At 32.3% G+C, this 24,409-nt stretch overlaps 3 protein-coding genes across 3 annotated transcripts; 2 read left to right on the forward strand and 1 right to left on the reverse strand.

Annotated features, from left to right (window-relative positions):
- Window positions 1-2,137: 2,137 nt before the first annotated feature.
- Window positions 2,138-6,746, forward strand: LOC137810189 (NEDD8-conjugating enzyme Ubc12-like). Its single transcript, XM_068611340.1, has 6 exons — window positions 2,138-2,326; window positions 3,096-3,208; window positions 5,629-5,737; window positions 5,949-6,027; window positions 6,158-6,274; window positions 6,357-6,746. Exons 2-6 carry the CDS (start codon window positions 3,100-3,102, stop codon window positions 6,492-6,494), a joined length of 552 nt encoding a protein of 183 aa, XP_068467441.1. The 5' UTR covers window positions 2,138-2,326; window positions 3,096-3,099; the 3' UTR covers window positions 6,495-6,746.
- Window positions 6,747-7,160: 414 nt separating this feature from the next.
- Window positions 7,161-11,510, reverse strand: LOC137810188 (putative glycerol-3-phosphate transporter 2). The gene is made up of 4 exons (XM_068611338.1): window positions 11,062-11,510; window positions 8,771-9,394; window positions 8,392-8,567; window positions 7,161-8,199 (listed from the first exon to the last, which is right to left on the reverse strand). The coding sequence occupies exons 1-4, from the start codon at window positions 11,151-11,153 to the stop codon at window positions 7,601-7,603; spliced, it is 1,491 nt and encodes a 496-aa protein (XP_068467439.1). The 5' UTR covers window positions 11,154-11,510; the 3' UTR covers window positions 7,161-7,600.
- Window positions 11,511-22,264: 10,754 nt separating this feature from the next.
- On the forward strand, window positions 22,265-23,998 carry LOC137810190 (BES1/BZR1 homolog protein 2-like). The gene is made up of 2 exons (XM_068611341.1): window positions 22,265-22,869; window positions 22,976-23,998. The coding sequence occupies exons 1-2, from the start codon at window positions 22,645-22,647 to the stop codon at window positions 23,672-23,674; spliced, it is 924 nt and encodes a 307-aa protein (XP_068467442.1). The 5' UTR covers window positions 22,265-22,644; the 3' UTR covers window positions 23,675-23,998.
- The last annotated feature ends 411 nt before the right edge of the window (window positions 23,999-24,409 follow it).

Consider the following 24,409-nt stretch of genomic DNA (forward strand, 5'->3'; position numbering starts at 1 on the left):
GTCAAAGGAAAATGAGCCAAGAATGAAATTACTCTATCTGAGATTTTGATCGGGCAATCTTATAGAGTTCACTTTCAGGAGTCCAATGGCAAACTCCAATCGTCAAATTGATAAGCGGGGAGGTCAAAATCTTAGAGAGAAGAGAGAGGAAAGAAAAAATGAACAAAAATGAACTTACTCTATTAGAGATTCTGACCAGACAGACTTGTATTCTTCGCTACCAGGAGTCTAATGACGTACTCCCATCGTCAATCTGATGAGCGAGAATGTTAGAATGTTAGAGAGAAGACAGAGGAAAAGAAAATGGAATATTTAGAGAGATGATGATTTTTATAAAATGAAACCTCAATAACTGAATTTCTATTCATATGCTCTTTTAAATTTAATAATAATAAAATATTGAAGTGTCATTTTAATTATACCATGTCTTTTCTAAAACTATTTTTCTCGATTCTTTTAAAATAAAACATGAATAACTAAAATTCTATTTATATGTTATTTTACATTTAATAATAAAATATTCAGGTATCATTATAATTATACCACGTCTACTCTAAAATTATTTTTCTCGATTCTTATATATCCTATATTATTTTACCAAGAATAATTAAGCTAGAGCAAATGACTGTGCGCTAGAGCAAAGATAAAATGTTATATAAAGAATAATTAAAAGACATGTTTTAAGTAGCAAAGTGTGATTTTTATATACTACATATCAACTTTGGTGAACAAGTAATAAATATTTTATGAATCAGATAAAAAAATTATTTTATAAGTAACATATTGTATTATAAAAAAATCATTAAATAAAAAGTATTTTTATAAAAAATAATTAATTATTATATTAATTTAATAAAATATTATTTTTAAATATTAATTTTAGAATTTAAAATTTTGGTAATTAAAACTTTGATAACTAATTAGATATTAATTTAGAAATTAGTTTAAAATTTTGTTAATGATAAAAATTATTTTAAATAATAATTTTTTAATTTTTAAATAATATATAATTTAATTAATATAATTACTAATTATTTTTAATATTTAATATTTATTTTTATTTAATAATTTTATTGTATTAATGGTAAAATGTAGGAAATTGGGTGATGACTATTATATCTTCACCAAACCTCAAAACTCATATCTTTTTTAAGTCTCATGTATAATTAAATAAATGGACTCCTTCCATTGTTGATTAACACGAGAACTCTTAAACTATCATCCTCCATCTTGTTACTTGTGATATTCTTGGGAACTTTTTTTTGTGAGAATACCTAAATTAACTCAAAATTTTCATATTTATTATTCAAAACATTGCATTTGGTCACTCAGCTTTCTTATAATTTATTAGCAACATGTAAATTAGCTTTCCTGAGCATGAATAGTCTACTAGATAAAGAATATATACTTTGAATTTTTCTTGAAAAAACAAGTAAAATTAATATTTAGATTAAGATTATACTTGTATCTTTGTAAGTTTTAGTGAACTTTTATGGTGTTACAAAAAATTAGACATAGTCTTGATGATTAACACAAGTCAGAATTGTGTTCTTTTTAGTTATTCTTTGATCTCCTCTTTGAAATATTTTTATTAAATACATGTATTTTTGGAAAATGCAAAAGTTTTTTTTAAAGATTAACCCGTTCAATAATAAAGAATTATATATATATATATATATATATATAAATATATGATTTTAGTAATGAATATAGTTGACTTAGTCGTAGACCTTTCTCATGTAGTCTCACTTATTTTCAATGATAGTTGAAGCCAAACACTTCTTTTATGGTCCCATAATTTTCTTCCCTGAACTGAACTGCATGCTCTTCTCTTATAATATCATCATTTGTCTTAGTTTAATGATTTTGATGTAATCTCTGAAGAGTGATTATCTCATTAATAAGCCTTAAACTAAATAAAAAAAAGGTTAGACATACCTTGCTAATTATTTTAAGTAGATGTTTATCACAACTTATGCCATTTGTACACCAGCAATCAATAAAGATGTGATAAAGGCATTTTTTACTCAATTTTTTTAATAAAAATATACAGAATGAAACTCAACATCTCACAAAAAAAAATTAAACCCATGATAATAAAATGAATAAAATAATGATAAATTTCAGCGTGTAGAAAAAGCAACGTACTGTGCAAAAAAAAAAAAAAGGAAAATGCGATATGCATCGGTTGATATAATGATTATGAAGGCTTTTTGGGGCGAATGGGAAAATAGTTAAGAAGGTTAGTACTCAGATTTTGCAGAGCTGCAAAAACCCCGAAACTCTGTGTATCTTCTGTTCGAGTTCGCGCTTTCTTTTCAACCAGGTTCTTTCTTTCTCACAAATCTGATTCCTTCTTTTACCTATCTTCTTCTTCTTTTGACTATTATTGTATTTTCTCCATTTTCTTATTCTCTTTATCTCTGATTTTCCGATCCCTTTGCCTTAGGGTTTTTTGCTCGCTTTCTTTTCAATTGCTTCACGCAATTCTCGATTTAGCCACACTTTGATTGATACTGTGTTGGATTCTGTATTTTTCAGAATATTTTTTTTTGTAAGAATTCTTGAGCGTGATTGTTTTATTTTCTCCTCGTTAATTTACTAGATCCCAGTGTTCTGTGATGGACCAGTATATTTTCGTTTTCAGCGTAACCTTTTGATCATCTATCATTAGTTTGTATGAAAATAAAGAACTGTAAATGAGTAGCTCAATATGCTTCTTTGCCTTGGATTTATTATCGTAGAAGTATGATCGTGTTTCCTACTTTAAAATCCACGCCGTTTAGATGTTATTCTTCGTAGAGAAGGGTGAGGTTAAGTGCATAAAGTAGCTGGATCAACTATTAAGCTTGTGAATGTCTTACTGCTGTCCAAGGGGAAGGTTGTTAGGGAAGCTTGTGAATATACTTGTTTTGTCATTTTAATGTAAATGGTTGGGCTTAAGGCTAATAGTTTAGAATGGGTAAGCTGGTATACTTCCCTGGCCTTCAATGGATTTCTGAGGCGTAGAAATAAGTTGATCTTGTTCCTCTTGGATAATTTCATAGACTGTGATAAAATGTGATCTAATGCTGGATCTGACATCCTTCTTGTAGGACTATGATTAAACTTTTTAAAGTAAAGGAAAAGCAGAGAGAACTTGCAGAAAATGCAGGTGGTGGACCACCCGTTAAGAAGCAAAGTGCTGGCGAGTTGCGTCTTCACAAAGGTTTTCTTCTTTTTATTAATTGGAGTGGCTCTTGCATGCTTTACTTTACCCAATTTGTGTGGCATTCCAAAATTTCAAATCAATGAAAATGTAGAGTGCAAGAGGAAAATGAAAGGTCTAATGATGGTAATACGTTATACTTTGATCATACTTTGATCGGACATCAGATACTGTGGGCTATAAAATCTTAATGCAAAAACTGCCTGTGTAACTTGATGTTGAATGAGGCAGGAATTTTGCTGGGGCCTAGTCTTGAGGCACAGGCGGGGGAGAAGAATGAAGTCATATGAACGGATTCATTATAACAAATATAAGAAAGCTTTATTTTTTCAGTTACTGGGGATTCTGAGTTGACATAGGTTGAAAATTAAAAGCATAATCTACAGAAATATTGTCTAGAGTTACATATTTATTTCTGATCTAACAAACTGAAATAAAATGTTGAAAGGGCAAATTGCTTCATATTAAATATCATACAACTCGTTGCATGCTGTGAAGTCCTGATTTGTTTTGCAAGATGATTTTTGTGCTATTCTCATTTTGATTCTGGTAGAATCTAGACTCTTGCCTATCACTTTTAGCCAACTATAATTTACATTCTTTTCTTCGACAAAAATTATAATATAAAAAGGGCATATTATAGTGCATGTAGATTAAACTTGTTTTACTCCTTTTGGGAATGAGGCCCTTGAAAAGAAATATGGTATAGAAGAGAGGAGTATAAAATTTTGCGTTTTCTGAAAATATACTGTAAGATCTCTCTACCTAGTTGTAGGGGGACATGAAGGTTTTGACATCGACGGATTATAATTTTTGAAATAATTCATTTCAGTATATAGACAAATAAAACGGAAAAAACCCTGATATCAAAATAATCTTTATCAAATTCGTGCTACAATATCGTTTTTAAAGTAAATTAACCAATGCTTTGAAAAGTAGTCATAGAGCCAATCACAAAACCAGTTCAAGGTTAATAGTCTAACCATGCTGGAACCTGTAGTAATTGAATACTGTTTTTACAAATTTTAGTAAAAGATATTATAGAATGTGAAAAAAATAATATTAATTTCAGAACACAATTTTATGTATTTTTAAAATAATGTTTGTGCTAAATTAAACCAATACTAATATTTTTAAGTATTAAAATCAATATGTTAAAATAAATATAATCTAATAGTTATTGTAATAACTATGTAATATTATATCATTAAAATGTATAAACTAAACCAACTATGTAATATTATATCATTAAAATATAAACTTAACCAATACGCATATACTTGAACATATTATATAACTGTTAATGCTTAATACTTTAAAAAGAACTTTTCTAATGGGTAATATGAATCAATATGTTGTTTCATATTATGTTCAGACACAATTTTTATTGATTTTGTTATTCCATCAGACCAATTTGTTGTTTCATATTAGGTTTAATTCCATCCCTTGATTGTATGATATTGTCAAATTGCCTGAAAATTTGTAAGATTGTTTTAACATGCAAAGTGTTAATGTGAGATAGCTGGCATCGGTATGATGTTGTCAAAGTGTGACTGTACCTTGTGTGAAGGTGCTTTAATGAGGCATCTTGTTTAAAATATTTACTCCAATTAACTTTGAGTTCTACATTGGTGTGTCATGGTGAAAACACTTCTCATTAAAACAGATGGCTGTTCCCAAACTCTACAGATGGTGACGATTGTCAACTGCATGGCATTTTATAAATCAGTTTTAAACATACAAAACTAATAAGCGGTTTATGACTGATTCTGCTAGTTTCATGCCTGTTTAATTTTAGAGCAGTTTTTGTAGTTATTTTAGGGACCAGTGAATGGTTTACAGATGAACTGGTTGGTTGGTTGGTTATAATAACTATGAAATTAACCTATTTTTTTTCATGGGACTGAGCGTGTTTAATTACAGTTTTGTGTGTGGGAACTGTTGACTGGTTTAGGGTTGAACAAATTGAATTGGTTGGTCTGGTGGCTTTTAATAGCTATGAAATTAACCTATTTTGTTGTGGGACTGGCTGAGAAGGTGGTGGCTAATTAGTTTTTTCCTCCTGTTCTAGAGTGTTCAAGTCTTCAACTGTATATTTGATTGAGGAATATTTTTCTCTTGAAGTTTGTTATTCAGCCTCCATAGTTTCCATGACTATGAAATTGGTTTCTTTTCTCTATCGGATAAACCAAAAAACTCATCTGAACATCTGAAGCATGATATTTAATATTTACATACTCTTCTTCAATGGGCCGCCATCCTGCAAAGATTTACGATTTGTTAAAATGTTTCTCTAGTACCTTAAATGCTTTAGTTGCTGCTCTGGGACGTTTCTTGTATCAACTATTCCTGAGCCTGTAGTTTTTGCCATTTATTTTGTTATAAAAGTTGTCATAACAGTTTTGTATTACATCTTTCAGACATAAGTGAGCTGAATCTACCACAATCTTGTACCATACATTTCCCCAATGGAAAAGATGACCTGATGAACTTCGAAGTTTCAATTCGACCCGATGACGGATATTACTTGTATGGAAATTCATACAATTTTCAACTCTGCGTTCAAACTTTAATTGATTCTAGTTGAAGGAATTCAAACCCCTGTGATTTGTTCATCTTATTTTTTTAAAAATTATAAGTAAAATTTTCAATCTGGTAAGATCTTTACCTGTGCCTGCAAGATGAAAAAGCTTTTAAGAAAAAGCTCACTAATCTTCACTATCTTTGTTTGTTGTTACAGAGGTGGCACATTTTTGTTTTCCTTTCAAGTCTCTCCCATCTATCCACATGAAGCGCCAAAGGTTAAGTGCAAGACAAAGGTAGGATGGACTTTATTTTTTTTATACTCTAATTCGCTCATTGTAAAAGTCGGTGTTACAGATTTAATTTTAGTTTTGGTTTCCGTTTCAGCATCATAAATTTATTTGTAGCATTGTCTCGAATTTGCAGGTCTATCATCCAAATATTGACTTGGAAGGAAATGTTTGTCTCAACATCTTACGAGAAGATTGGAAACCTGTCCTTAATATAAACACTGTCATCTATGGCTTGTATCATCTCTTCACGGTATGACTGCAGGTTTTTCAGCCTTTTGATTTTTTCCTCTTTTGAATTTTGACAATAATCTATTCTTTCATCTGGTGTGCAGGAACCAAATTACGAGGATCCACTGAATCACGATGCCGCTGCTGTGTTGAGAGAGAACCCAAGGTTGTTTGAATCTAACGTGAGGAGGGCAATGTCTGGAGGGTATGTGGGGCAAACCTTTTTTCCTCGTTGTATGTAGACCTTTGTTCAATGCCTTCAAGTTCCTGTTCAAATGTCATCAAATGCTTGAAGGCCCTTGGTTTGTAAAATCAAAAAATTGGATTTTACTTTGTCAGTGCTGTTATTTTTCTTGGTGGAGCAACTGGCTGAGTTCCTAAGATCACCAAGCGCGTTTAAAACCAAACAAGTAGAATATTATTGTAACCTGTGATTTAGTTGAATTTTGACGTATTATTCTAAAGGGGACCAAGAGAAAATGAGTTCAGCTGTCTATGTTAGTATTTTGTTTCCCATGCATTATTTTTGCTGTTTTACGTCTTCCAAAAAGCATTTTATGATTATTTCCAGCTTCTTTTCCTCTCGTTGTCAACTCTCAAACTTACCCCACTCAAGCCATTCTGTCTTTTACCTCCAAGAATCCAATAAACAGAAACAAATTCTAATTGACGGCCTATTTCTGGCAACACCCAGACATGTAAAGACTAGTTTATTTGACTACCCAGTAGCTTCTTTTTATGGTTTTCGATAGATGTCTACGCACTCAGTGGAGTTCAAAGTATTCGATGCTCTTTTAACTTTGGGTATTCAATTCTTCTTAACCAAATACAGTTAGCGTAAAGCTGAGTATGATGAAATTTCTTCTCGAGGTTGTGTTTTTTTTAGTGATCAATTGGAAAAACTTGAATTCATTCAAAAAGTGCTTCATTATCATTGAGATTCTTCCGTGTAGTTGAACCAAACATACAAATTTACTGTGTATTTTACAGTGAACCATGGAAGGAAAACAATCTGAACACATAAATGTATGAGCCTATTTCATTATCCTAATTTCCTGAAGTTTCTGACCATTCAGCTAGATATACCTTGTCAAGAATAAGCAATGGCTAAGTCAGAACGTCGATCCTCAGTAAGAAGCCTCGCCATGACGGCATCACGAGTGTAATCTGGATTCTAAAAATCAAAATGAAATCATTGCTCGAAATTGGTCTCAATGGTTTCGTGTGTACTGCGGATGATTCAACGTTTTTTAGGAGATTTAAATTCCAATTAAATAGGGACCCAGTTCACAAGCAGAGAGTGAGAGGGCTCCTTTAACATGATCTACCATTCTTAAACAAGTGAGTCTCACATCATCTCCTCCTCTTTCAAAGCAAGCATTTTAGCATTTTCACGGTCCTGCTTAAATATGTAATATAGAGGGGTGTAGCATAAACAACACAAACCAAATGGAACAACCATCATGGAAAGAAGGCCCTTTGACAAGGCAAGAGCCTCCGGTGAAGATCCTTTGATGGGATCAACGGACTTTGAGTTATAGCCAAACATTTTCTCAGAAAGAATCCCAACCAGCGGAGCCGCTATAGAAGAAAACGAGCCTTCAAAAGCTCGATCAAATGCATAAATCATAGTACGGTGCTTGACAGGGACTACCTCAGCAAACATAGGAGCATTTGCAGCCGCACCGTTCCAGCTGATAGTTAGACCCATTATAAAAAGGGTCACAGAAAAGGCAAGAAAACTACTCACTGACTGAGGGATCACCTTAAGAAGAATCCATGAAAATGGAATGCCCATAAAGGCACTGAACTGTGCGCACATGGTACGAGCAGAATGAGGGTAGACTTGTGATAATTGATCAGCTATTGATCCACCTATGAAAGACCCCATGGCACATCCAATAGCAAAAAGACTAAGGAGGGTTGCTGAAGTATTGTTATCAAAACCTGCACAAAATCAATTGATCATGTCATAAGTAGGACAGATTATAATCGTCAAACCTCATAAAAAATAACGGTTAGACTTTTTGAGAAGGCGATAAATGACTTTATATGCAGTACAACTTTTAGAAAAATACGAGTTTTTCAAATTGACATGTTGCATTATTATTATGTGAGCAAAAGTTCCTTCATGCTCACCAATTAGTTCGAACCACATTGTGAAGAACACCATTGCAGTCCACGGCAGTGACCCAATAATGCCCTGTAAGACAATTATTTGAAATGTTTTCACTTTTATCACAGCTTTCGTGGCTGCCCAAGAGTCCGTCCAGATTGATGCTGTACTACCATTGCCTTTATAGATAGAGTCATCCCTGCTAAAAGCACGCAGATGATATTAATAATTACAAAATGAAAAGATACAACGCATTCAGTTATTTGTCAGTTATTATTCATGGGGATGAAAACAATAAAACCGATAGCTTGGAGGCACAGACTTCCGTCAAGAGTTCGATAAGCACTAAAAGTGGTGCTAAATGATGACACACGAGAGATGTAAGTAGTAAAATGCCATTACCTGTCTGAACTCTCACTAGTCTCTCGAGTGGTAGGAAGTCTTTTTCTTGGGTCAACAACGTATAGTAAAACAAGGATTCCAATTAATGCACTCAAGGTTGCCATCAGAATGAATGCACATCGCCATCCTTGTATGCCCCAAAACTGTTTTCCAGCCATGACAGTAGCCAGAACACCACCTCCTATGCCTCCCAAGTTACCAATGAGACTCATCAATCCAAACCCAGTTCCTCTCACTCCATCCCTGTAGCTATCAGCAATGAAAGACTGGAGTGCTGGAATCACAATTGCCAAACCAAAGCCATTTATTGCTCTCCAGAATGCAACCTGCAGAAAGTTGTGGCAAACCCCCACAGCAGCTGTAGATAACGCCCAGCACAAAGTGCCCATAGCAAGAATTGTTGGCCGATCATAGCTGATAACAAGTATACCAGCCAGAGGTGATGACAGTCCCTGAACAAAGTTTCTTATGAATGTGAGGTAACCCAAGTCAGATGGCCCGGCATTAAATGCTTCACTAACTTCTTTATAGACAGATGGAAGAAGGTTTTCATCCGCGCGCTCCATTACAGCAGCAAGGTTGATAAGAATGAGGGAGAGAGACACACCAAAGATCTGTCTTGTTCTACGAAAAAAAATATATATAAATGAAGAATAATCCTTAAGTAAGCCATAGCCGCAAATCAGGTGCAGAAAGGGAAGTAAATCAGAAAAGGGCAGGAGTAACACATAATTGCGTGAATGAGGTGCTGTAGGCTTCTAGGGTCTCATTTTCTTAATGTCACACATTTAAAAGTTTCTTGATGAAACTAAATGCATACATATAATAAGCCCTTTACGAATTATGCATTCAATTCTAAAATCTAACTTATTATGTGGTACACTGTGTCTTATTAGAGCAGAGTGCTACGAATAATGATGAATGTCATTGCCAAAGCTTCCTTGAGCACCTCATAAGAGATCTATCTGCTATTTTAGAACTAGTGTTACTGACTGTTCTAAGTTGCAACAGGTTTTCAAAGCCTTGAATGGAGGAACCCTATGCCTTTGTTAAGAGCAAAATACCATTACATTGCTGCTTCTACCTTTCAGTCTAATTTTATTAAAGCTGTGTTTCAGGTCAAAGAAACCTGTCAAGGAATATTGATAAAGATTGAATGTCGCAGATTTATAAGAAATTCCACTTCAAACAAAGCTTATTTTGCAACAAATTCTGTGTCTATAACTATGTTAAGTGTAGCAGGATAAAAACAAATCCCCAAGGTCTAACTACAAAATAAATACTCAGTGTAAGCGCCTCAAAACTAGGCTTCACTATAACTGATCCCCCGAATACGAAAGATCTAAAAGTCGGTTCTTCCTAACTAAGTTTGTATGTCTACTTCAATTTCCTGCCTTGGAGTTTCTGTCATATTTATTTCATGACGCTGTATAAACAGGGTGAAAATATAATTAGATTCAAAACTCCCTTAGGAAATTCGCATGTCTACTGAAAATAGGATATGCACTGTAATCCATGAAGACTTTAAGTTCTAGTCATATATTACAGAAGTATCAATTTGAGTTAAAAACATAAACTGTTCACTAAATTTCAGAAACTCAAAAGTGAAACAGTCAAATTTATAGAGGATGCACGCAGTTAATCCAAATCATGGAAGATTCGTAATTGAAAAAAAAGAACGGAGTTCTGAAGTACATAAAATAGATACAAAATCATCAACATTTCATTGTCCTGAAGAAGAACCTAGCTTAGAAAATCCCCATACGTTAGCTAGAAATTACAGCAATACAATATGTTTGGTCCTAGTTGTGAGTAACTATCATCAACTATCGCCATAAACCTAAACAATCTCATCTTATTATGTGCAGCAGAAACCATAGGCCACAAATGATCCCTAAATTCTACTGTCTCTGATAAGTTTAAGTCTTATTAGATATATGAATTTGAATTAAGCAAACATATTTATTACTTTCAAACTAAATTCGCTTATTTTATTTTGACAAGTGGAACGAGTCTTGTGGACATAAACATACTTCAATTCAATACTTGTCCGAATCAAATAGAAGTTGAAAGCTAAAGATTATGCAGATTTCAAGGAACAATAAATTAGAGATTGCTCCAATAGGAATATCCTCAAACCACATATTCATTGCATTTACAATATTTCCCCTATTCTTTGTTTCCTTCATTACATGAACAGCTCATCGATTTTTTTTCAAACATCAGAGGAGAACACAGTTAACTGATACAGTCTTATCGATTGGAGAGAGAAGAAAAGTTAAAATACTCACTTCATGGTTTGAGAACGAGAATGTGTGAGACTGAGAATTGGAGATTTGGTTGGAAGAACAGGGTTTTGCCTTGGAGTTGGACTCAGTCCCATTACAAGTGAAAACCAAAGAAAGCGGAAATCAGACAAAGGCCTCCGAAGCTGCGTCCATGGCGGATCTGACGTATTAAACTATCAACAGATTTAAGGGAAGAAAAAGTGAATGAAAATTCCGAGCACGTGCTCTTTGTTTTACGATATTAGTATATTTTTATATCCTAAACAAACAAACGAAACGCCAACACAAAATCAATCTCTCCATGTACGATGTTGCATCTGTCCTTACTCTAACCCATAAATATATTTGGAAGAAACTAGGTAAAATGATAGACTCTCAAATCATAGCCATTATCATCTCCTTCATCGTTTCTTCCTCATGCAACACGCTACTTCCAGGTCAATTACGCACCTATTTCTTTAGTCACTGCTATTAATTTTTTTTATTGTTAACTTTTTTTAACCAGATCTTATTTTAAAAAGTAATTTTATGTATTATTTTGAAATTTAAATTAATAAGATCTTTGTAGCATGACATGGACATTAGTAGGACACGAAGATACGTTAAATTTATAAAATATAAAATATGGGAACACGAATTTATATATTATATAATTATGAATTATATAAATTGATAGTAAATATTTATATGCACTAGTATGTTTCAAGTTATTTTTTGGGACAGAAAAATGTTTTTCATGAATGGTTCACGAGAATTTGTTTCTTATTTTTATAATCATAATAACAATTTATACAATAGAGTTTGAATTTTTAGAAAATTAATGCATTTTTTAAAAAAATTGTGTTATAACCGTACTAGAATTGTCCAAAATTTAGCAAATACTTTTTAAATTGAATTTCACGGATAAGTGTCCTACAGATGTCATACGAGTGTTAATATCTAATATATCAAACACCGATACGTTATTTAAGAGCCGTGTTCGAGCTTAATAAGTCTATATATATGAACTTGTAAAGAAAAATTATTTCTGGTTATACACAATAAATTAAATATATATTCGGGTGGAAGTGGATTCAATTTCATTTTCTCATATTGGGCCACGAGTAAACGTGTTAGGTCGGAGTCTAATTTATTTATAGTTTGAAAATCTTTTTAGTTTTATTATTCAAGCCTCATTGAAGATTTTTTTTTAAGGATATTAATAAATAAAAAATTTTATTAGTTCATCATATAGTAAAATTTTCTGTAATTTATAATTTTACCAATAATTTATAAATATTATTATTATTATTATTTTCTTCTTAATTGTTGTTATCGTGGGTAGCCTGCAGGGACTTTTCAAGACGAGAACTTACAGAAGCGATTGGACACCATGCTATCGAAAAAAATAAACGATTAAAACTGACAGAAGCGATTGGACACCATGCGATTGAAAAAAATAAACTATTAAATCTGACGGTAGCGAAGTCAATAACTGTAGCAACATAATTGGGCCAACAAATACTGTCTACATTTTTAATCACTTATTTGTAGTTATCTTTCACAAACAGATGAAAATGACTTACAACCTTGGTTCACTTTTCTATTTTCACATTTAATTTTTATTTCCTCTCTTCAATTATAATTTATAACAAATCAATTTACAGATATTTTCTATGTTTTGTTTGGTTAAAAACATATATTTTCTATAATGTCATCTACTAATTATACTATTTATAAATTAGCAAATATTCCCCCCTCAAGCAACTATATTTTAATAAATAGATATGCATTAATAGCAAAAATAAATAAAAATTATAATGTATTATATATTTTTAACTTATAAAAAATATTTTAATAAGTGATTAAAAAAATTGACTGTTTAATGATACAGTCTTTTTACGTAAATAATATTTATTAAACTTTAATCTATTGTTGTAATTTTTCTGTGGGTTTGGCGAAAGAGGGCCAGAAGCTATCAACAAATTGGGCTTCTCACTTTTTAAGTTTCCCCCGTTGACAAAAACGGCATGAACTAAATGGGCCTGAAAATTATTTCAGATGGCTTTTGCTTTCTGCACTATATCATTTTGCAACCTGCACTATATCACAAAAGTGAAATGACAGAAATACTCTTATAAATTTGTAAAGTATTAAAATTGTAACTTATTTCTGAAAGTGCTTTCCAAATATGCTTTTCCAAGAAAGAAATGGAACACCAATTGCCTTTAAAGTACAACTGACAAATTGAAAAAAAAAATCAAATATTATTTTATGTGAAAAAAATTTAGTCAGCATCCAAATTAAAACATTGATAATCTACAATATTCATTATCTTACGACTTCATGTAAAATATAATAATTTCATTTTTCTAAAAAAAAATTCAAAGAATACTGGCGGAATATATTAAAATTTAACAGTTGAAAAATATATTTTGAAGTTTTGGTCCATTTTGAAATGCATTTCTTGGATTAAAATTTTAATGCTTCCAAAATATAATTTCTTGATTTCAAAAATATAAAAAAACATACAAGTAAAATTGTGAGGTATAGTTTTTTTTCCTTATCACACAGGCTTAACAAAGGTCCAAAAGAAAATTAGGCGAGCTTCATGCATCCGATGTTTTTGAACATCACTCTATATTTATTTGAAATTTTTAATTTTTAAATAAAAAGAAGTTGTAGATCAAAATATATTTTGGAATATATTTCTGGGTTTGTTTTTATTCCGAATTCATTTTTCAAAATTTCTGAAATCTATTTTCCAGAAATTTTGTTTTTTTTAAATGTATTTATTTATTTATTTGAGAATTGGATTTTTTTTCCAATTCTATTTAAAAATTTATTTTCAATTTTGTTTTTTTTTATTTCAGATGTTTAATTCTGAACTGAAGACCAATTTTGGACAAAATTTATTGAGTATAGTTCAAAAGTCAGGAAGTGTGTTGCTGTTAAAATCTTCTAACTGCGGTTTCTGCACTACACAGCGCCCAGTTGCATGAAAATGGCTTGAAGAGCATCCTGCATGGCAGGCATAATAAGCGAATAAAAACATCAGTGAGATATTGCCAAAATAATTTATTACTACTCCTAAAAGTAGGGTGAAAGAAATAATAAAATTATTATTGAAATATTTTATTATTTATCCTTTTTTTGAAAGAGTAATATATTTATATATCGATGTTAATCAATATGCCAAAACTCATTGAGATTCATTTTCGATATTTATTCAAAGATTATTTGTAAATAGTATCGGCCTCAAAGTTGTTTCACAGTGACGGTTACTAAGATTTTGGATGTTTAGCACCACCTTTTCAAAGTGCTCCATAAATATTTTCAATGATTCTCCTTTTTCTTGCTTTATATTTACCAAGGCAATTGATGTCAAGTGATGCGGTCGGCTTGTAGCAAACTGAGTTCCAAACTTCTCTACTAAAGAATCAGAGAAATCAATAGACAATGGTGTCAACCGAGTAAACCATCTTAAGATTGATCCTTTCAAGGTTGTTGAAAATACTCGGCACATAATGACATCATTCCGCGTATACATACTTATCTGCGTTGTGTAAATTGTTATATTTGGGATCCGAACTTCCATCATTTTTATCTATGGTTAAATTCCTCCAGGTTTCAGGTAATGTGGTCTCTATAATGGCTTCAGAGAAAGGATGTCTCCTTACAGGTGTTTCAGCAAATGTACCGAAGCCTCTGGTAATCTTCTCCTCGTATCCTCAAAGTTGTCTTCATTGTGTACCTTCTGGTGGACGTGTGTTCTTGGTTGAACAGTTTCAAACAATGTGTTTAAAACCGTCTATTCATTCAACTTCCTCTTCCGCATTCTCCGCTCTTAACATACTTCTTCATTACTCTTCTTTAGTGTTTCGAACTCTCTTTGCAACTGCATGAGACATTTTGATTATCTCCCTACTCCCCAGACTACTCTCCTCTTCTTCTCATTTTTCCTCACTTCTTCGATTATCTTATTTCTCGGCCCCACAGTGGGCGCCAAAATGTTCTTGCAAGGGTTTAGAAACAAACTTCTTTCTTCTGAACCTATTGACTTCTCGTTCTTCTATCTCGGTTTGGGCTTTCTACTTACTATTCCTTTGATTTGGTTTGGGTTTGGATGTGATTTGTGGGCTCCTACTCATTAGACTAGGTCAATTGGATCTCTCGGCCTTCGGTCTTGGTATCTGCTCACGGGTGGATGTGTGTCCCTACAAGAAGCTTTGATGATAAAGCCAAAATTGATTTTAGTTTATTATCATATAAAATTCACTCTACTTACCTTTTAAGTTTATCACCGGTTTATAGTACTCCTTTATTGGGCTTAAAACCCATTTAGGCTCTTTCTCTTTTTACCTATTATTTATTAAATGTAGTACCTTTGTTTGGTTTGGACCAATATAATGGATTTTGTTATAGTGTTTTGCTATTTAATTGTTTATTCATTTCTTATTTGATTTTTAGTCTTGTGGTTAGCTTTTATATCAACCTCTCGACTTTAATCTTTTGACCTTTTGATCTTTCGACCATTCGACCTAGTCAGTAAAAAGCAAATCATAAAAAATAATAAATATAAAAGAATAAGATTTGTGAAGAAAAAGAGATTTTTTTTTTATTTGGTACAGTTCGAACAGACTGCCGGAACGGGAAGAGAAGAAACATCACTTTTAGAAAATTAAAAAATGACAATTTGATAGAGAAAAATAAAGGATAAATAAAAGAATTAGAATTATTAATCTAAAAAGATATAAAATATATAAAATATAAACATTATCCCCATGGGATACAAAATGAGCACTCTTTGCAATTATTTAATTTTTTGTGGAAAGTGTGATTTCTCCAATTTATGGAGCTCACGACTCAATCAAACCATTTGTGTGGGACCCCCACCCCCACGTGCTCTCCTCCGCTATTGTAGACCTGGTCGTCTTGGAAACAGCACAGAGAAAAAGTGCATGTCATGTGATTTAATTTCATTTAATTTATATTATATGATATAACATTTTCAAATTTAAGCTATTTATCACAAAAAAAAAAAACGAACTTAGCAAATATCTTTCATTGCCTGGAAAAGAAAATTCCACTTTTATTTATCTCTAAAATGCGTGCAACTAAAATATTCTCCTTATTCACGCATTTTCATTTTATTTATCATTTTTCCATCTTTAATGATTTAATATTTCAGATAGAGAATGTTAATTTTTTAATAATATTCTAAGACACTCGTAAATATGTAATTATAACTGTATAGTGTGTAATCAATAAGAATATGTGAGCTAGATCAAAGTATTGTATTACGAAAATTAATATAACTACTAGTTGTCTAGTTAAAATATACTATATATTAATTTAAATAATAAATAAATTGAGACAAGGATCTAGCATATAATTCAACAGACCAGAGGGCACGTGCCCGTGGTTCCCACACGGTTCCCGTTGGTCCCTTCCTAACGCACGTGTGCAAAGTCTTTCTCCCTACCTTATTTTATTGCTTTTACTTTTATTATTGTACCATCCGTAGCCTTCGCATTTATTTAGTTTGGCTGTCTTTATTAGATCAAAATATTAAATAAAATGTTTTATTCAAAACCAACCAGAAGTTAAATTGATAATGTTAAATATCATATTTTCAATAAAAATATTTTTCATTCTTCACCCAATCTTCATTTATCACTCCTAAATCAAACGCTTTTCATGAACATTACGTGTTTCTTGAATTGCAAGTTTTGCATTTAGTCAAGATTTGGAAAATAAACAAATATAACGGGAGAAGTTGAAGAAGAGTAGGAACTAGTTGCAATTTATAATAATGTTTTCATTCTATCCTTCTTGTATTTATGTTTAACTAATAAAAACAGAATAACTAATTATTTGTTTTATCAAAATTATATTATTTTTAATTTTTAAGCAAAATTATATTTTAGTCCTAGACAATCTTATGAAGTCAATACCAATTGGGTTGGGTTGGCTAAACACTATGTTTAATGAGTGAGTTTAATTATTGTGTCTATTTTATAATCTCTATTTAAAAATATTATTGTATTGGTAATTTAAGTGCGACATGAAACCTAATAATTGCCTAATAATTATTTGTGTGGTGTAGGTTATCGTTAATAACTAAACCAGATTAAATTCTGTATTATTTATTTTCTACAATTGATTCGTGATTATATGTATTACTTCCGATCCGTTTTTCCATTAAAGAGGAGATGGAAAAAGGAAAAGCACGAGTATTTGTGAAGGGTTTTATTTGAAGAGGGACCAGAGAGAGAAAACAAGATTTTTTTTTTAACGAAGAAGAAGAAAAGGGAAAGAAAGACCTGATTGTCTGGTTTAGAAGATCTGTCATTGGTTGGTTGAATTTGATGGAAAGAAAAATAGGAGAGAGAGAAAGCATTTAAAATGGTGATTTTGACATTTTTTAATGGAGACGATATAAAAGAAGAGAATAGTAAGAAAAATGAATTTGGTGAGTAGTTGATTATTCTCAGTCAAAGTTAAGATTGATTTATGAAGAAGGAAGCATGAAAGTTAGTCAAAGTTAATTTGGTTTTTGTGTATTAGTAATTGGAGGGATTAAAGTTTGAAGAACTCTGAGAATTGACTTGAGGTTGAGGAAGAGGGCAGAAGAGTGAAAGTGAGTCAGAAATCATAAGGGCATCTAATCTCATGTGTACTGTACCATGAAAAGAATGGATTGGCGCGCGCCGAGCCGTGGGATTCCTCTGTTACGCCCCATGCACACCACTCGACACGTCAAAGGTGGTCCCCCCAACGATTTCAGTTTTTTCCAGTCCCACCCACGCTGTGACTTTCTTTATTATGGGTTTCTGTGTCGCACGTGTGGAGCCGACTCAACCCTCCTTCGATGGGTCCCACACTCCCGTTTCCTGGTTTGTCCGTATCTGTGCTCCTTCCAACTAAACATCACGTCACGTCAGACCAATCCCCAATTACCGGAGAACGGGGCATGTTCCCAATCATCGCCTTCTTCTTAATCTTAATCTTAATGCATGTGTGCCTATACCACATCCCTATAATTACATACTAATCAAGATTAATTCATCTAACACCTTTTTCTCAACATCATCAACTACCATAATCAAATTTCAATTTATTTATTCATTCAAAATAAACCAGTTTTACTATTAATTAATTGTTGGCAGCTCACGGTTGGAAGAATTATATCCATCCAACAGGATGCATGAACCTTTGCCACGGGTAGGACCACCATCCACACACACTATGAACTGGTATGCAATAATTGGGAGGTGTTTACGTGTTTCATTTCACGTGTGAACATTTTATATTTATTCTGAATTCAAATTTATGCTCATTCCGTTTGGTCATAAATATATTTTGATCATCGAGTATTATCTAAAGCATATAAAAATGTCTACGATCGTGCACTCCGTCTGGGTTTTCCGATATTAATTGAAACCAAAACCAATAGACAACGATAGAGATAGAGATAGAAATGCGTATATCTATTTATGGGTCCCATTCCGATGTGCATGTATATCTCCGAAGAAAAATTTATTTGCATGTGGGCTGCGATGTTGTTACTTTGACCCGTTACTCTACACTACTTGTAATTGTTACCAAATCAACGTGACAAAAGCAGAAGAAACAATGTTTACATGATACCCAGAGTTGCAAATCACAAGAAATCTCTGTCAGTTTTGTGTGTAAATTTCGATTCCTTCCATCAGTATATATTTTTTAACTGACAGTGCTGTCTGGAACATATTCTCTCACATAGGTTGAATATTTATATTTTATTGTGCCTGTGGTGTGTGGCTGTGTTTTTGTGGCAGAGCTAGACCTAGGGTGTAGGGCACCTCACCATTAGGTGTAGGGGGGGCCCTCTGTATTTGGTATGAGTCATGTGGGGAAGTCCTCGCCGCAGAATTGGACTGTGGTATCCGTGATTGAGCTACAGGGCTGCACTGTAAGGATGCTAATTGTTAACAAACAGGTCATGTGCCTTCCATGAAGGGAAGGTGCGTTAGGTCACCCATGTATCTTATATTTCCTATTTCAACAAGCTTCTTTCCCCACGCCTTCTGCTCACACTATTTTCGAACATGCCACTTAAATCAATTTCCTATTAATTATATTTTACTTTAAATATCCTCACTTATTATTAATCAACCTATTTTCCTGAATTTCCTTGGATTCACTATTCCACTACCCTCATCATTACAAACAACTACTGTTACCCTTTTTTTTATATTGCCCAGTCCTATGGGCTCCACGCGTTCCGATTAATTGTTTAAGCATTGTTTTACTGCATTCAAACCTTAACACTTTGTTTGTTTTCAAGCAAATTTAAGAGACCAAGAAACACGACATAATTACTAGAGGTTGAATTCCTTCAACACGTTGATTATAATTCACTTCTTTCACTCGTGTCTATGAAACAATATTACGAGAAAAGAAAAACTCATTTAAGTGATATTTATATACCTGAAAAAAATTGATTTTCGGATATCGACCCTGATTTGTAACATTTGGCTTGTATTGCTTGTGATTCTTTTGAAACATGTCTCGTTAGTTTTGAGTGGAAATTTGTTTTTTAAACATATAAAAACTAATACAAATTCACAATTAAATAAAAAAGATAAATAAAATTATGTTTGTTCAAAATAGATGTACTTTATATCATGTAGATTTGTAATGTTAATAATTGGTCAATAGAAAAATGAACTGAAAATGCACAGTGATGTTAATTTCTTCAAGTTCTTCAAAGTACAAAAAATAATAATAATAATAATAACAACAATAAATAATGTTCAGAAAGTTTTTAAAGTTGCAAGTCAAGTGGTAACAGATGTTCAGGTTTGTTTATGTTGAAAGATGAACAAATTATTCTTATTTTCATATTTTTATATTATCTTAAAAATGAGAGTTTTAATAAAAAGATTAAGATATAAAGTTAAAGAATAATTCAATCAAACATACTTTAAAATTAGAAAGTGCTGGTTAACACTCAACATTCTTTCATTCATTTGAAAGTAAAAGAAAATAAAAAAATATATATTTCTTTGCCAAGCACAAATTCAAGAACCATAAGTGATTTTTATTGCAAATTTTAAAATAATGGTGATTTTTTTTTCTTTTATGCAGCGTGTAAAATATTTACTTATTTTAAATGTTATTTTGTTGGCAAAATTAATCAAGAGGTAGTTTACATATTCATGTATAAGATGACATCAAATTAGTGATGGTGAAACAACATATTTAGTCTATTAGTTTATCTAACTCATTTTTGTATAAAACTTATTAATTTATCTAACTTATTTAATCTAGATTACAAGTGAAATGAGACACAAATCATTATATTATTTTTATTTTTTATTTAATATTATATGTATATAATATTAATATTATTTTATAAAAAATAAAATTTAATAACTTTTATTTTCATATTATGTTATTTAAAATATGCAAATATATAATAAGATTTTTAAATAGCAAACTCTTCTAATTTCTATTGAAACCATAGAATATTATAATTTCAATTAATGATTGTAATATTTAGTATCTTAATATATATAAAAAAGAACAATTTTCTATTCATTTCACCAAAAACATTATCTAATCAACTAGATGGAATATATAAAATATTAACTTGATTAAGCATGATTTGAGAAAATATATATATTAAAAAATATTATTTTTTTAAAATGCTTAATATTTATACTCAAAATTTGTTAGTTAAATATTATTTATTGAATAAAATGTTTGCAAAGTTTTACATTTAATTTTATATATATAAAAAATGCATATCTAATTAATAAATATAATTTAATTAGTTAATTTTAATTATTATTGATAGAAATTTAAAATGTAATCTAAAAATGTCCATAAATTTAATTTAATTGGTTCAAGTGATTGTGAAACCTAATTCATTATTTAAATATATTCCATCGAGAATGGATTATGTTATTAATGACTTAATTATATCTTTAATCACAAATTAAAAGTGTAAAACAAAATTGTCCTTAACACATTTACAATTGGTTGTACTCTTATATAAATTGTATATTTGTTTTTACAAAAAACAAGGAGGTAGTATTATGAATTTCATATATTATTTTATTGTCTTAACTAAATTATGATAAAAGTTTTTAAGAAGTTGTGCCAAGATGATTTGATAAAATAATATTAGTATATTGTGTCATTATGTTTAGATCAAGCATAGAAATTAAGCACTCCATTTTCCAAGAATATTTATGTTTGATATGTTTTTTTTTTCAAGATCAAGATCTGAATAAAAAGTTTTTCACTTAAGAGGAACAATTTCCTACATAGTAGGAGCTCTTCCAACCATAATTAGGTCTTTCTCTTGTCATGATAATTTTATTTTCCATAGTAGATTATTGTCTAGAAAAACACAAAATTTATTTTCATGTAATTAATCAAAATTATAAAGTTGGCAAAAAATCACTTTTTAGGGTTTCACCAATAAGTTGAACATTTTGGTTTGCATATCTGATCCATCATTTGAGCTGATTTAGCTAACTACACAAAGTTAACTTCATGATTATCAACAAATATAAACATTTTTTTAAACCCTAAATCAGAATCATAAAATTGGAGAAAAAATCCGTTTTGAAAGTTTCACCAACAAATTGAACATTTTAGTTTGCATATCTGATCCACCATTTGAACTGATTTAGCTAATTACCTTAAATTAACCTCATATGATTATAAGCAAATATAAACATGACCAAAATTGTGTCATGTTGACACAACTTCATAAAAATCATAAAGATCGTCAACTTGAGAACGCTCAAATCTATAATATTTTTAAAAAAAGTTTTAATAAAAAGAAAAAAAAAGTCTCATGGTAGTAAAAAAAAACCTGAAAATGCTTATTATAAACAATTCAAAATTATCCCAATCAACTATTTTAACCATCTTCTTAATCATTAAACAAAAATATAAAAAATTCGAATAAATTTAATGTGTTTATTATCTAGAGGTTCTTTTAATTAAATACTAAAATCAGGATTTAGTTTTTTTTTACAGTTAATTAATACATTAAACTATATAAAAAAATGTATTGGTTCTTAGTAAAGTATTATCTAGGGAACTCAACAGTTTATACATGACTATACTTAACGGTGTAATAGTTAGATAAAATAAAAATGCAGAGTTTGTTTTTTTTAATATATATTGAGAATATTTTAAGAGCAATTTTATCACTACCAGTATGGCAATACTGTTTACCTTTGATCCACTTGGGTGGGGTCGGTGTCTCTTCCGTTCTCCTCTGCATTCTAATTAGAAGAATATATATGTGGTAATGAAAAGGAAAAGGAAAAGCAAAAAGAAAAAGAAAATAAAGAATTAGTGAAGTGAAAACTACGGCAGTGTGAAAAGGGAGGGAGAGAGAAGGAAAAAGAGGAAGAGAAGAATCTAAAAGGGAAGCAACCTTTCCATTTCTCCTTCTTCATCTGCAGTAGCACCAAGAAACTTGAAAGAACCTGGCCTAGCTTCTGTTCCGGTGACATAGGCACAGTCATAGACACAGATTCTGTACTTGCTGTGACCGGCAGAGGGAAGCGGAGCGGGCTTTTGCTGGCCGGAACGATGACCGGAGGTGGATCGACGGGGAGGATGCCGACGTGGAAGGAGAGGGAGAACAACAAGCGGAGAGAGAGAAGACGGAGAGCGATTGCTGCTAAGATCTACACCGGCCTTCGAGCTCAGGGGAACTACAAGCTTCCCAAGCACTGCGACAACAACGAGGTCCTGAAGGCTCTGTGCGCAGAGGCTGGTTGGATCGTGGAAGAAGATGGCACCACCTATAGAAAGGTAAAACTCAATAGTCTTTGGTCTCATCAGATCACAGGCTCAGATCTGCGCTCACTCTTTCTCAACGATAACGGATAATTAGTTATAACCATTTATGTTGACACAGGGATGCAAGAGACCCACGGGAAGTGAGATTGGAGGCACTCCACCCAACATAAGCGCGTGTTCTTCGATTCAGCCAAGTCCACAATCCTCCTCATTCCCGAGTCCTGCGCCTTCCTACCACGCTAGTCCAACCTCTTCCTCCTTCCCCAGCCCCACGCGCATTGACGCAAACCCCTCTTCCTTTCTCATCCCATTCATCCGCAACATAACTTCAATCCCCGCCAACCTTCCCCCTCTCAGGATATCCAACAGCGCCCCTGTCACCCCACCTCTTTCCTCTCCCCGAACCTCTAAGCGCAAGGCCAACTTCGATTCCCTCTCCCACGCCTCCTTCCGCCACCCTCTTTTCGCCACTTCCGCTCCCTCCAGTCCCTCGCGCCGCCACCACTTCGCCACTTCCACCATCCCTGAGTGCGACGAGTCCGATACTTCCACCGTCGACTCTGCCTCCGGCCGTTGGGTTAGTTTTCAGGTTCAGACCGCCGCAGGTCCTCCTTCCCCCACCTTCAACCTCATTAAACCCGCTATGCACCAGATCCCTGCCCAGGACGCCGTACAGTGGGGTTCGGTTGCGGAGATAGGAATAGGAGTGTCCGATTTTGACTTCGAGAATGGCAGAGTGAAGCCTTGGGAGGGTGAGAGAATACACGAGGTGGGAATGGATGATTTGGAGCTTACTCTGGGCTTAGGAAAAGCTTGATTTATTCCTTACAACCACCTGTTAGGACCACAGATGCAATTGCAATCCCTTCCATCTGCTATCTCCTCGCCAATTGATTGGTTGTTATGCTTATATTTCTATATTTTCTTTTTCATTATGTGTACAGTGCCTCTTATATACCAGTGGTTAGGTGTTCTGTGACATCAAGGAATTTGACTTCATTGTAATGTCTTGTTACTTGTTCAAAGGTTGTATTTGAAGCAATCTTCTCCAAGTGTTTTCTTCAGACTTTAATCTTCACTTACTAAGACTTGGGAAAACTAGGTGATATTCCTAATTTTATTCTCTTATTCATTTTGTTAATGCTCCTTTCTTGTACATTGCTCACTCTTCAAACTTGATGTGCTAAGATTCGGATGTATGGGAGATATCAAGTGATAAGAGGTGATATACTGAAATGCTTTAATCTTGATTATTTATTTATATGGTAATCTGGATAGTTTTTTTGGAAAATTCTTTTATTTATACTATAAGCATGTTTAGTTTACTGCATCTTTTAGTTTATTTGCCTAATTGAGGTTTCTTTGATCCTCTATCTTTTCTGTATCCTGTGTTTAAACTGGTGAGTTTTGTTGAAACAATGTTGTTATTCATTTAATGTTAAGTATGCAACACTTGTTAACAGAAGTGAACTATATTTAACATGATGTTTCCTTCTCATGGAAGCAAATCTGATATGCAAGTGATGATCTATGTCAATATTTACAGAGAAGT

This window comes from Phaseolus vulgaris, chromosome 2, assembly GCF_000499845.2.
Source record: "Phaseolus vulgaris cultivar G19833 chromosome 2, P. vulgaris v2.0, whole genome shotgun sequence".
Lineage (NCBI taxonomy): Eukaryota > Viridiplantae > Streptophyta > Magnoliopsida > Fabales > Fabaceae > Phaseolus > Phaseolus vulgaris.